The following is a 14,788-nucleotide window of genomic DNA, read 5'->3' on the forward strand; positions in this document are numbered from 1 at the left end:
ACATCTGTGCTAAGACCACCAGTATGTGCTCCTTGGGTCAGTGCATTAATTTTATACCACATCCTGCTCTCCTAAGAGAAATGCCTTTTTTATTTTTAGTAAGGCCACATGAAACAATTCCTGTGGAATTTACCTCCATGTGGAACCATCCTCTAAGGTGTGAACACTGATACTCACTGCAGATAACACTGATACTCATCACAGATTTTGAAGGTCCTTCCAGTTGAGGCAAAGTGACATTTCCATGTGATAAAGTCAGTAACAGATAAAGATTTCCACTGTCTTTTGCTCACTGTCTCCGTGCAGCCCCACATGAGGCCAGACCCAGAGTGTTTGCTCAGCCTGGTGCCACAGCCCAGCAGTACCAGGAAGCTCCTCTGAGACAGGCAAAGAGGAAGTACGTGCCAATTTTTCAAAGTGTTTTAAAAAAACTTCTCTCTTTCTGTACCGAGAACAAAAACTGCTTAGCTGGCAAGCACCATCCTGCCCCCCTGACTGAGGGCTGACCTCTCTGGGCCATTCACCTGGCACCTTCTCTGCAGCAAGCAGGGACAGCTGAGCCTGGGGCTCATTTCTACAGAATCCCATAATCCCAAAATAGTTAGGGTTGGAAGGGACTTCTGGAACGATGCAGTCCAACCCCCCTGCCAAGGCAGCGTCACCTGGAGCAGGTGACACAGGAACGTGTCCAGGTGTGTTTTGAAGGTTTCCAGAGAGACTCCACACCCTCCCTGGGCAGCTGTTCCAGTGCTCTGTCACCCTCAACAGACAGAATTTCCTCCTCATGTTGAGGTGGAACTTCTTGTGTTTTAGTTTATGGCTGTTGCTCCTCATCCTGTCACTGGGCACCACTGAAAAGAGTCTGGCACCGTCCTCTTGGCATCTGCCAGTGAGATATTTATATGCATTGATGAGATCCCCCTTTCAGTCTTCTCTTCTCTAGACTAAACAGGCCCATGTGAAGCCAGAGCCAAGGCCAGGGCCAGGGATGGGGAGGAAGACATGGACAGGAGTGTTTGCCACCGCTCCTGCGTTGAGTCCTGTGTCAGTTCTGGGCCCCTCAGTTGAGGAAGGACATTGATTCTGTGAGTTAGTCTGTTCTGCCATGCCCACGGTGAGAGGACTAGAGGATATGGCCTCGAGCTGAGACAGGGGAGATTCAGAGTAGACATTAGAAAAAACAATTTTCACTGTTAGGGTGGTCAAGCACTGGATTAGGTTTCCCAGGGAGGTGGTGGAGTCACCATCCCTGGAGGTGTTTAAGAGGCATCTTGGACCTGGTGCTGGGTGGATGGTTGGGCTGGGTGATCTTAAAGGTCTCTTCCAACCCTGATGATTCCATGAAGTCATTCTCCACCTTCAACTTTGTTCTCCATTACCAAAGCACTGCAAAATTATGATCATGTGAATCTATAAACCTTTAACTCCATTACACAGCAGCACCCTGTGCCTGAATGTTCTTTCACTGTGCGTGTTTCCTCAGGAGCAATCTGGCTCTAGCAAAGGGGGCACAGCCTGGATCTGCTCCAGAAATGGTGCCAAAAATCTCAATTTCAAGCTTAAGTTCAAAGCGAGTTGGAGGATTTCTTAAGGAAAAGGGAGAAAAAGTCTTAAAAGCAAATTGAGTATAGTTAAAAGGTAACTAGCCGTAGGACAGGAGGGAGGTAGGTTTAGGTCAGACATTTGGAAGAAGTTCTTTACAGAGGGAGTGATTGGGCATTGAAATGGGTTTTCAGGTTGTAGCCAGGTGGGAGTCGAGCTCTGCTCCCAGGCAACAAGTGACGGGACAAGAGGCCACAGTGTTAACCTGCGCCAGGGGAGGTTCAGGTTGGTTATCAGGAAGAATTTCTTCACAGAAAGGCTGATTAGGCACTGGAATGGGCTGCCCAGGGAGGTGGTGGAGTCCCCATCCCTAGAGGTGTTTTCTAAGAAGAGACTGGATGTGGCACAGAGGAGGCGGCGTTGGACCAAAGGCTGGACTCCACGCTCTCAGAGGTCTTTTCCAGCCTCGTTGATTCGGCGATTCTGTAAAAGGAACCGCGCCTGCCAGAGCTCAAGGGGTGCTTGGACAACGCTCTCAGGCACACGGCAGGATGGTCGGGGCTGTGCAGGTGGGAATCCCTGGTCCCCTGCTGTCCCCTCCCAGCCCAGCGCACTCCAACCCCCCCTGATCCCTGCCCGGCCCCTCCCGCCATTTCCTGTGAGGCGCCGCTGTGGGCGGGGCTCCCTCAAGGGCGGGGCCGGGCGGACGCGTCACGTGCCGGGCGGGCCGGCGCGGGGCGGGGCGCATGCGCGGCGCTGGGCGCGCGCGGCGCGGGCGGCGGGCGGGCGCTCCCCTCGCTGGCAGCGCTCGCTAAGATGGCGGATTTCCTGCCGTCCCGCTCCGCGCTGTCCGGCTGCTTCCCCGGCTGCCTCCTCACCAGCGGCGAGGCCGAGCAGCAGCGCAAGTCCAAGGAGATCGACAAGTGCCTCAACCGCGAGAAGACCTACGTGAAGCGCCTCGTCAAGATCCTGCTGCTGGGCGCGGGCGAGAGCGGCAAGTCCACCTTCCTGAAGCAGATGCGGATCATCCACGGGCAGGACTGGGACCGCGCGGCCCGCGAGGAGTTCCGCGCCACCATCTACAGCAACGTGATCAAGGGTGGGTGGTGGGTGAGGGCGGCGGGGCCGGGGCCGCCCTGCCCTGCCCTGCCCTGCGAGCGCCGGGCCCGGCCGGGCCGGGGCGGGGGGAGGCGGCTCGGGCGGGTCCCGCGGGCCGGGGGAGCGGCGGGGCCGCCGCCTTCTACTCCTCCTTCTCCTCCTCCTGCTCTTCATCCCGCGCTGTCGCGGCGCCTCGTCCTTCCCCCCCGGGTCGGGGCGCAGCCCGTCCGGGCCCGCCGGGTGTCACCGCCCGGGTGCGGCCCGCGGGGCGGCCCCGGGAGCGGCGGGTTGAGCCCGGGAGGTCCCGGGATTTGGCGTTTGCTCTTTGGCTGGAGCGGCTCCAGGGAAGGTCTGGAGCACCAGGAGCGGCTGAGGAAGCTGGGGGGGCTCATCCTGGAGGGAAGGAGGCGTAGGGGTGACCTTATCGCTCTCTACAGACACCTGAAAGGAGGCTGTACCGAGGTGGGGGTCGGGCTCTGCTCCCAGGTAACAAGTGACAGGATGAGAGGACATAGTCTTAACCTGCGCCAGGAGAGGGTTACGTTAGACATCAGGAAGAATTTATTCGTAGAAGGGATGAATAGACATTGGAATGGGCCGCCCAGGGAGTTGGTGGAGTCCCCATCCCTGGAGGTGTTTAATGAGAGACTGGACGTGGCACTCAGTGCTCTGGTCTGGTTGACAAGGTTGGTGTTCGGTCGTAGGCTGGACTCGATGATCTCAGCGATCTTTTCCAACCTAATTGATTCCGTGATTCTGTGATTTCCCGGTAATGCGATCGCGGTAATGAGCGGTAATGGATGGGGGGAAAGATGCACCTGGAAGTGCGTGAGGAGGAGCCGTGCCCTGTGCTCTCAGCGTTTCACTGCACTGGAAGAATCGCTGCCGTCGTGTTGGAAACTCGGCTGACACATCAATTAACAGGAACCCAGAGGCAGAGCCACTTTTCATAGATGCTTTGCCAAAACCTCCACACACGATTTAGGAGCGGACGCTTGATTTCACTGCTGTCATCCCAGCTTTATTGGTCGTCCTCACTCATTTAATCTCTTAGCCCGATTGCCCATCAGGTTTTCAGTTTGGACTCTTTAATGGCTGGACAAAGTCTTAATGAACTTTCTCAAAACCGCAAAGCCTTGTCAGACTTCAGCCCCTGAAAATCCAGTGATTCTCAAAAGAGAATTGTTTTACAAACCCGATGATGAATCAAGCCTGGAAAAACTATTCATAGCAAGGCAGTAGAAGTCACGAGTGTGTATGTTGGGCAGGTTAAAGTTTATTAATAAAGGTACTTCGAACTCTGTGAAAGTATACATGTAAAAGCTGCAGGTCTGTTTTGGAAGCTGTTTTCCTGCAGTCACAGATAGATTGGACAAATACTTGCCTTTGACAGGTAGAAAAATCATGGAAAGAGACACTCTGGCATTGAACAAGTGTGTTACTGTACAATCATTTGTTATCACATCTTGATTTCCTTATATCTCTCCCCATGCCTTTGCAGTTGCTTATTTCTGGAATTTTCTTTCTATTTTTTTCATCTGTTAATTTAGTACTATAAATCATTTCCCTGCATTTCCCTTATTAGTATGAGGACAGTGGGTATAAGTCCTTTAGAAAGACTTTAAAAAGAAGTTTAAAATACTCTTTTTCTCCTAGGGAATATTTACCAAAACAACCACAAAAGTGTGGGAAAGTCTGTAGGTAATACAACTCCTTCTGCACTTAAACTGTAAAATCGTATTTTTTTATAAAGTGCAGTGATTTTAGTAAATATCTTCATATCTCAGAAAATGTTCAAGGCGGTGACAGAAATACTCTCAGTGATAGAGATACACTATAATTTGATATAACTAGATATTAAGTTGATAACACAAAGATTAGGGAACTTTAGAATAAGCCAACAGGTGGTTTAACATCTTTTGAAATAAACTCTTAAATATACTTCATTTGTCTTGTGTTCGTGCCAGGTGAAAACATTTGGTAGCACAGACTGGGGAATTAGTCATTAAAAACAGCACTTTTTCAAGAGTTAAACTTGCACTATGGATATTATCCTGTTGATTGTGGTGATGTTCTGTCTGAGTTTTGATATTCCCTGCAAATGCCGTGGTTTGAGTCCATCCAGTAGGAACTGGATGTTCCTACCGAGCTTTGTGCAGAGGGAGTGCATTGTTTGACTCTGCGCTGGTGAAACAGTAGATGCTGAGAAACTCTAATCTCGGTGCTCTTCCTTGTCATTCAAGGTGTGAGAGTCCTCGTGGATGCCAGAGAGAAACTCCATATCCCCTGGGGAGATCCTGCCAACCAGAGCAATGGAGACAAGGTGATGGCTTTCGACACCCGCGCGGTCACCGTGGTGCAGGGCATGGTGGAGACCAACGTTTTCTTGGACTACCTGCCGGCCATCCGGGCCCTGTGGGCAGACAGCGGCATCCAGCACGCCTACGACAGGCGCAGGGAGTTCCAGCTGGTAAGATTTGGGGCTCACTGCCTTTAATTGGGTCCGTGTGATCCTTGTTCCTGCGTTGCTTTTTCCCTAAAACGCCGCTCCAGCCGCCACCTCCTCGTGGATCTGAAGCATTTCTCTGTGGCTGGCTGTTCCTCTGTGGTATTGCACACAGATGCATTTAGCTACTTCCCCCCCCCCCCCTTTCTTTTAATAATAATAAAAAAGAGATTCTGACGTAATTGTCCTCATTTCATATGTGGGAAAGCCGAGGTACTGAGGGCTTTTGTGTTCTCTAGCAAAGCTGGTACCTGCACAGTGTTTTCACCATGTGTTTATTACCACCCTTTGTTAACTAATGCATCGGCTTAAAAAAACAAACCAAAAAAAAAATGGTTTGCAATAAAGGCAGGCTTAATAGTAATGTGATTTTTTTGAAGAAAAGATATGCATGGGTTAATGAGAAGAATTTAAAAACCACTCCCTTCTCTATTCCAGTTTGAGCAATCTAGCAAACATTCCCTCTGTATACTTCCTGTTTAATTTTCAATGTCTGTGTTAATACTCATGTAATGAGATTTTTGTTACGTGTAAGTTCTCAGCTGAAGGTGGAATATACAATTTAAGAGCAGGGTTGGGATGTGGAGTACACAGTTCAGTAGTGGGGCTGGAAAGGAAAAAGAAACCTCTTCATTCTTGAGCTGGAACTTTAACTGTCCGTGACAGCTGAAGTCCTTTTGCTCTGTTGCCATACAAATGCTGCAAAAGGAAATGAAAAATTCAACTTAAATTTGTTGTTTCTTGGTTCGTAGACTTGTGTATGCCAGTGGCATACACATTTGTGGGGGTGGGGGTTGAGAACCTTAAAATAGATTAAATCTGTTCTTGTAGGTCTCTCAAACCTAAGTGGCTTTGTGTTTTTATGTCTTAAAAATAACCTTTGTGTTAGTGTGAATCTGAACAATAGCTCACGATGTCTCCTGTTGAGCTATTATGAATGGTTGTGTAATCATACTCTTGACTTAAAGAGGTTGTGTAAATATGCTGTAAATATGTATTGCCCTGATCATGGAATGTCTTCTGGAGATTGCAGTATGGGCAGGTGCTCCGGTGGCCTATCACCTGCTCAGCACAGAGCTCAGCTCTGTAAATAAGTTTCTAATGAGACCGTTTGCTCCTTGTGAAGGGATCATAAAAGGGTAATTGCTCTGCTATAGTCAACATCCAGTTCTGGTGCAGATGTGAATTCTAGCGGTGTAATTGCTGTGCTGGAGGGATCTGTTGTAAAATCTGTTAAATAAAACAGTTTTGCCTTTGATTAAACATGTTTAGTGACTGGAGCCTGTGTAGCAAAGGAAAGGGAGCTGTTGCTGTTCTGTCGCCTGGAGTCTCTGAGAAGTAGGTTCTTTCCATAACTGAAACATGTGCAGAGTTTCACTTTGAGTGGGATGTGAAGAATGTGTTCTTCTGAATCTTATGAAAAAAAAAGGTACTGTTTTTTTTCTGGGAATCCCTAAATTTGTGCAATTCTCTGCAAAAGTATGTATGGGTAGTGTTGTGCTCTGGACAGAACTCAAGACTATTTTTTAAGTGCTCTTAATAGTTGAGTGGTGTCCTAATAATCTTTAAAAGCAAGGTAACTGCTTTATTTATACTTACATTGCCTTATTTCCTAAATCCTTTCAAAATCGCAGCCGGACGTATTTATGCCAAGTTATAAACATGATTAAAAAAAAATAAAAAAAAGGCAGCTGAATGATGTCATTGTGTTGAGTGCAGGCACTGTGATCTGTGCTGGCCAAGCATGAAGTCTCAGTTTTACCCCAGTGAGCTTCAGCTTAAGTTCTGCCAGAGCTCCATGTGGGCGGCAGGAGGGTGGGAAGCTCCTGGAGGCAGTGTGGGGTTTTGCTGTACCTGCTGTCAGGCTTTGCAGGAGAGTCTTTGGAGAGTTTAGATCTGTGCTGTAAGAAGGAAGAAGGACACAAATGGTTAAGGAGGGAGTGACAGGCGTGTCCGAGTCAGGAGATAGAGCAGGGGGAAGTTGGGAGAGCCTCAGACAGATCGCAGACAGATCGGTCATGTCCAGTGCTGACTCTTGAAGTAAAGGCTTGACACTGAAAAGTGTTAACACTGTAGAGAATAAAGGGAAAATACTGTTCTGCTTCCAGTTCAATTGCTTGTGGCAAAAAATGTAATGAGGGAGAGATACCAGCAACCATTAGATGAGTAGAAGTGCCACAAAAGCAGTGTAAAGTGCTGGGACTGAGCAGGGTGGAGGAATATTACTGGACTGTATGTGCTCTTTTGCAGACTGTTAAATGAGTTTAACTTTTTTCACTGATCCAAGTTTGACACTGCACTGAAAAACATGTTTCATGCTAAGAGAGCACAGGCAGGAGTGCTGGGGAGGTGTTGTTTGTCATGGCAATAGGACACTTTGGGGCAGAGCTAGAGGTGAGCAAATGAAAAATGGAGCAGTGATGGGTATGGAGTGAAAAATGTCAAAATTTACATAGAAATTCTGGAGGAAAGGAAGCAAGAGTGTGTAGTGTTGAAACCATTTGTAGCTTGGGCAGATAGGAAGTACAGAGAGAGGAGGTTTAGGATTGAAGTTTCTGCATGTATATTGTTAAAACTTCAAGATCCGTGTACATTTGTGAGAGATCATTGAGCTGTTCTTGCTTTTTTGGTTTTTCCCCACCATCTTTCACTGTCAATGCCAGAGATGATGCTGGGAGCCTGAAGAAACAATGTGGTCTTTTTATAGCAGCATGAAAGGGGAAAAAACAGAACTTGGTTGTATTTTAATGGAATCAGAAATCAGCATTTCCATGCCTAGTTCACTGGAGTGTCCTTCCTCATTTTGTTAACTCAAGTGGTCATGGGATTGTCAGTATGATTTATTTTCCTTGGTATAAAAGTAGGGACCTTCTGGCCACTAGCAACATGTATTTATGAAAATTCATTAGGTCACACTTGTGTAGTGCTTTAAAACTGGAAAGAGCTAATTACAGCTTAGTGCAATATGTGCCACTTCAGTACTTCCTAGGTGGTTAATGTTATAATCCCACACATTTTATTACAAACTGAAGTCATTCAGGTGATTGTTCCGCTAACACAGTTAACTACAGGTGTCCTGGCTCTGTAGCTTACACTGGAGATTCTGCTCATCCCAGGCTTTCTCTCCTTCATCTACTGAGCTGCTTTCTCCTGTGGACTCTCCTCAGGTGGCTGACACGGATGAGTTACAGAATTAATGTGAACCAGCCCAATGCTTTCTGACACCTAATTAGCATTTCACGTTTCTCGTCGCTACTTGATTTCCGGTCAAAATCTCCCGAAATAACTTTGATAAACACCCCCATTATCTTAATTCTGCAGCATGCAAACTGACTGACCTGGGCACTGCCCGGCTTTGCTGCTCATCCTGGTGAGCTGCAGGGTTTGCTGTTCTCAGGGAGGTTTGTGTGACACTGTGGCAGCTGAGCATTGTTTGGTGTTTTGTATCTTGTAACACCGAGGAAGGCACTGGTGAGTAAGAGCAGCCTTGTACAGCACCTCTGACATCAGTCATTTCTTGAACTTGCTGTGAGAGCTGTTCAGAGAGAAGCCTTTTGAAGTAGTCTCCAGGAGTCTCCTCATTCAACGAGAATGGAAAAGTGGGATGAGAGCTGAGTTGCTCAGATGCATGATAAGCTTTGGATGTTTTCTAGGTTTGTTCTTGTTAAAGATAACTTTTGGGTGGGTTTGGATGTTTGCTACCAGCAGTTGTTGATCTTCAGACAGATACTTTTTGCCCTACTTGCAAATTAGGTTGAATGTTGTTGGTGTTTTTGTTATGCGAGGGCAGGGGTGACCCTTTGTCCATATTTGCAAAGAACTGCACAGATCATCCATAGGTGGTACAGCAAGGATTATAGGATATGCACTTACCTCTGGATCACTGCTACTTCTGTGACGTGCCTGCAAGTGCTAGATCAGATTATAGAAGACAGGAAAAGGCGTGTTCCGCTTGAAGTTGTAGTGGCAGCTCTGCTGCAGTTTCCCTGTAGTGTTCTGCTGTTGCAGATTAGTGTTTTTGGCAAGTGTTGTTCAGTTTACTGGGAGATTGTATTGTATTTCATCTTCTTCTCCTTGGGCTTTTTTGGGTTCTGTCTCTTGAGTGTTGCTGGGCATGAGAACAGTAAGTTTGCTCTGCTGAAATAATGAGTCCTCAAATGGGCACTGGAGTTAAATGTTCTTTCAGGTGCACAAGCAGCACATCCTTGAAATGTGCTTGATTATAGAGCAGGATCCTGCAGAGGTCAGTTGTGTGTGAAGCCAGACTAGGTTTCCAGATGTTGAGGTCTTCCCCTTTTGGAGGGTGGATGCCCATCCTGTGGAACAGCTGTGAGGTCAGGGTGCAGCATCTCTCTGAAGTCCCAAGTGCAAGGCCTGCAAAAAGAGTATCTTACCTGCCATTCATTAATGTGTCTACACCATGTGTGTGATATTGACTTTCAGAAGCCTTTCTGTAAACACGTGCATTAACTGTTTGGGCACTTAATCACATAATTCAGAGTTATTTTATTGATATACAATGTTGTAATTATGTTGAGTATTGCTTAAATTTGTGTGTGGGAACCCAAAAAGCTGCTGCTTTTACGTGTTGAAATATTTTCCCCTCTTTTCTTAATCAATAGCTCTGCCAAAGATCAGATCACAGGATGGCATGTGAACAGTGAACATGACTCCTTAAAGCCCTTGGAAAGGGCTACTTGCCATCTTTTGGTCTTTATGTGAAAAGGATTTATCAATGATCATTGCTTTAACCGTGGAAAGAAAAGTGCTTTACAAATTCATACTTAAAAATGAGTCATTTAAATCCTCAGAAAAGACTTGGAGTTCTTGGAGGAATTGCTGTTTCTCCTGCCCCAGTGACAAGATAATACTGGCTTTGAGTTGGTATTAGTAAGACTCCATGTAGGGATTAACTCTAGAGTCCAACAATAGAGACTTGAGTGTCCTTATTCAGGGTTTGTGGCAAAACCCCTTCAGTGTGTGCCAGTGCTTTGGTAGTGGGAATTGACTGTGGTATTTCAGTTTAGCTAAATGATCTTCAGGTGGACTTTTATACTAATTTAACACAAAGTGTCATTTTTTTATCATTTTCCAAATTGGGATTAGAATTTCTGTTTCAGCCTCTGTGAGTTCCTGTGCCTAGAAAGGCTTTTTCTGGGAGTGCCTTCTTCCCTTTCCACCACTCCTCCTTTCCTGTCTGCTGACCTTTCTTGTTAGCAGCGAAATATTGAAGTGTTCAGAGAGTGGACTGGTCTTGTATTGCCAGTTGATGCTGGTCTGGTTTTACTGCAGAAGATCTTTGCCATATATTTTTTTTTTTAATATTACTGTTTTTCTTCTTTATATTTTTATTTTTTGTTACTATTATTTTTAAGGCCAGATGTGGCTCGTGATTGAGAGGTCTCAGTAGAAGCTGTCTTGGTGTGGACATGTCATCCCAGCACACACATGCCAGACAGAAGCAAGATGAGCTGTTTTCCAACCAGGAATGCCAGCAACCTTTTGGAGCCCTGTGTGCCTTTTCTGCCTGGTTTCAGTGCAATCTCCGAGGAGGGGATTCCTAATTCAAACTCGTTTCAGATATTGAACAACCTGGTCTACTGGAAGGTGTCCCTGACTGTGGCAGAGGGGTTAAAATGATACAATCTTTAAGGTCCCTTTGACCCCAAACCATTTGGGGATTATATGATCTGTTTAAGGAAAACTACTACTTTTAAAATGAAGAATTACATTGCGGGAGCAGAGGGATGTGTTCTTGTACATACTGTGTCTCCAGCAAGCTGTGTCCTGTTGATAGTCATGTGCCTTAGTTTCCTAAACATTTTATTGCAGAAACCTAAAGGGTGACCTACTTCTTGCAAAAAATTGGATTTCTGTAGCTGAGCTTTGATTAAATCGGTATAAAATATAAATGCTCTTCTGAATATGAACGTTCAGATCTTGAGTGTGTGAACCTCTTCCCAGCAGATGGTTTTAAATGGGTGCAAACGTGTTAGAGGAGCTTTTGCTGTTCCTGCTGTGTTCGGTGTAACGTGAGACCTCGGTACAGACATTCATTCCGAGCTCATTTCCGTGCTGGCTACTCACCTGCAAGGTGCTACATGTTGGTACCTGTGGAACTGCCTCCTTACAGACTTTGGAATTTAAACACAGCAATGGCTGCACCGTTCTCTGTCCATTTAGGAACGACTTCCCAAACACAAACCTTACACAGTCCCAGCACTCGTGGCTGTCAGCAAATCTCCGTGCTGGCAAAACATGTGGTGCAAATGCATCTGTGATCTTCTGTCTCTATATTTTGCACCTGGGGCAAAGAATATGAGGTGATCTTTTTCATATGTAAATATGGGATCCTTCAGGATGCTGTGCCAGGTGCAGTGTTGGTTTGTGCTGCTGTTCCCTAATTTGAGTTTACTGTAAGACTCCAGCCTGAGAGGCTGGTTAAGTCTGGTCTTACGGAGCAAGTATTGCACTCAGGTTGTTTTGGGTGACTGTTTTGGCTCTTTATTGTCCTAAACTTCAGTTAATGGTAAATGTTATTTTTATGCTCTGGGTTCACGCTGCACCTCTCACGCAGAAGTAGCAAAGGGGCAGGAAACTTCAGCTTGTGGCAGCTGAGGAAGTTGCTTAAGAAAATGTGAGAAAACCCGAGTGCAGCCAACCTGACTATGTAAGAAAAGCAATAGAGTAACTCTACCACTCCAGCATTGTGTCTGATGCCACTTTTTTCCTTGGTAATATCTGAATTTATCACAAATAATTTCAGAGGTGCAGAGCCTGCCCTTTTACAGGACAACAGGCTGATGGAGGCCACTTGATACCGAGTGGTATCTTGTATTGCTCTGGAATATTGAAGACTTTGTTTATATCTTAAGCTGAATGAATGGGCCATGGAATACAATATTAGTTAACTCATCAGCCTCAAACTATAAAGGTATTTAATTCAAATAAAAATGTGAATAATCCTGGAGACTCATCCTTATGTTTTACCCCAAAGTAGCCTGATGGGTTGAATTTAAATGGTGATCAAGAAAATGTTTAAGGCTTCAGCACCAGCTAAAAGAGCTCCTAATTACTTGCAGTATCTTCTCCACTTGAGTTAACAAGAAACATCAGGTAATACAACTGGAAAAGCTGAGAAATTTTAAATAGAGAAAACACCCTGAATCCTTTATCATCACAATAACTGACAACTTCAGCTATTACAGAGAAGGAAATTTTTGGGTTATAATAGGCTTATAATACATATAATATATATAATATAATAGGTTATAATATATGGCTGCCTTTCCCAGCACTCAATTCACTGTACCATGTTGCACCCATCTCTCCATCGTGGTCATTCATGCCTTACATTTCCCAGTGCTTCAGAGCCTCCTCAGTTAAAGGAAGTGGAATATCACACTCCTCTTCAGTGACTTAACCAAGGAACTGAAAAGATCCCAGATTTTCTGGATGAGGGGTACAGGAATGTGTGATCACACATGAGTTTCTGTATCTTTTTCCTTTGTTTAATGATGTAGAGAAATAATGTTAAACAAACGGACAGGATCTCGGCAGCCTGCCCGGAGCACTTCTCTCTCTGGGCACATGATGGTATTTGATCACCCACTGGTGACCAAATAAAGAGGATGCAGAATTTCCAGGCGTGGAAACACAGTGCACTGACACCATCTGTGTTGCAAAATATCTACACAGAACTGTGCTTAAAAAAACTCAGTGCAGGCTGATTACTAAAATTTTACATGTGGGTGGTATCAGGACCTTTAACTTCATTAGCAAACACTTACATAGTTGCTCTAATAAATAATTTCTACTCTTTCTAGTTTTAGTTAATTTATAGTACAAAATTCTGTAAGTGACAGGACATATTGCAGCCTCTTGGATGTTGTTGCTGTTCAGGAATTCTTATGTACTTTACTGTTACTTTGAGCTCTTTAGACAGCTTTTAGTGGTTTTTAATGATGCCAGCATTCAGCTAATGGTACAGGTAGATCTTTCACAAGACCCAATAAGTTACCACTGAGTTTTGTCAGATGTCTTGTAACCAGAGCTGGTTTATTAGCACATCACCATTTGCCAACAGAAATACCAGAACTTAATTGAAATGGATTCTGCTAATTGAGGCAGAGGAAGGAACTAAAAAGCATTTGGTCATCTGGATTTCTCATGAGGCTGAAATAGGAACCAAATGTACTTTGAATCCTAGAGAAATGCACTGGGATCCAGTTCAGGGTTCTGCTTTTGAATGCTGTGATTTAGTGCAGAGTTTATGCAATAATGGACTTTTCAAGCACCCTAAAGTTCAGTATGGCCAGTTTTAGTGCTGATACGCTTCCACATGCCAAATGTTTGTCATGTTTTTGGGAGCCTTTGCTGGCCTTGTACAACTTGGAAGCAAGTAAAGCTCCCAGTGATGGATGGCAGATTTGCAGACTCACCACTGCTCCAGCCTTAGATTAAATGCAGTTTGAGTTGCAAACACATGAAGTCATGGAGCCAGTGGGTCAGTGCTCTGAAAGAAGAGCAAATGTTTACAGTCTGGTTCCAGTCTGTTTTGTGTGCAAAACATCTCGAGGTTTATATAGATGCTTCCCAGAGTGTAAATAGTAACTGGGAGGTGGCTGTTTCGCCTTGGTCGGTGTGTGTTTTCATAGGATTTCTGGGACTGTGTGTTCTGGGACTTGGAAGATGGGTTTCATCAATGAAATTGGAAAATCTTTTGCAGTATCAGTGTCTTTCCTAAAGTAAACTTTCTGGTAGAGGAGTTTGGATTGTAAATACTTAGGGAGAGAATAAAAAGATTTTTGGAGAAACAGAGTGCACCTGATCCTTGTGGACAGCATATCCTAATTTGCTTTCATGGGTTAATTTCTGTTGAAGTTCTGGTGAACAGCAGCCTCTTGGTTAGATGCTCTGGTGCTGTGGTGTGTCCCATGTGCCAGTTATTGTGTTCCTTATCCTGGCTCTGGTCTCCAGAAGAGGCTGCAGCAGCCTTGAGTTTGCTTCCTATCTGGAAGCATTGTTGATCCCAAGGAATACCAGAGAATCCTACAATGATTTGGATTGGAAGGGACCTTAAAGATCATCTTGTTCCAATCCCTTACCTTGGGCAGGGACACCTTCCACTAATCCAGATTGCTCCAGGTCCCATCCAACCTGGCCTTGAACACTTCCACCGTTCCAGTGCCTCAGCATCCTCACAGTAAAGAATTTCTTTACTCTAGGATAAAATGCTGTGCATTTCTAGGGCTTTTAATTGTTGGAAAGAGTCTCAGCAGCTTCTTAAATTTTTCATCTGTTTCTAGAATATGGCACATCCTGGTTTCCAAGAAGTCTTTCAGAATTAGCAATATGGTAACAGAGTGTCTGACATGGAAGAAATTGTAGTTTTGTAGACTTTAATGGAATGCTGTTTCGTATCTAAGAGCTGTAGTGAATTTGCATATTTTGAAGCAAGTCTTGTTAAGAATCTGTCAGTTAAATTCCTTTAGGAGAGGGGGGTTTATACCTAGCTAAGGAAAATGGAAACTGAATTTCTTCCCTCTTAGGAAAGTAATTGAAAACTGGAACAGTTTCCTCTGTGGTACACTACTATGCAGATTAGAATTCTTTTTAGAGTTTTAATTAGTTTAATTAGGA

The 14,788-nt window shown here is 45.1% G+C and overlaps 1 protein-coding gene across 1 annotated transcript in view; it reads left to right on the forward strand.

The window, feature by feature from the left end:
• The first annotated feature begins 2,286 nt into the window (after positions 1 to 2,286).
• The window catches only part of GNA13 (G protein subunit alpha 13), a 29,373-nt gene continuing 16,871 nt past the window's right edge, over positions 2,287 to 14,788 (forward strand). The window contains exons 1-2 of the mRNA XM_064676115.1: positions 2,287 to 2,641; positions 4,884 to 5,110. Coding sequence (XP_064532185.1) covers positions 2,359 to 2,641; positions 4,884 to 5,110 — 510 coding nt within the window. The 5' untranslated portion in view covers positions 2,287 to 2,358. The remainder of the gene's footprint in view (positions 2,642 to 4,883; positions 5,111 to 14,788) is intronic.

The sequence above is a fragment of the Pseudopipra pipra genome, chromosome 19 (genome assembly GCF_036250125.1).
Source record: "Pseudopipra pipra isolate bDixPip1 chromosome 19, bDixPip1.hap1, whole genome shotgun sequence".
Classification (NCBI taxonomy): domain Eukaryota; kingdom Metazoa; phylum Chordata; class Aves; order Passeriformes; family Pipridae; genus Pseudopipra; species Pseudopipra pipra.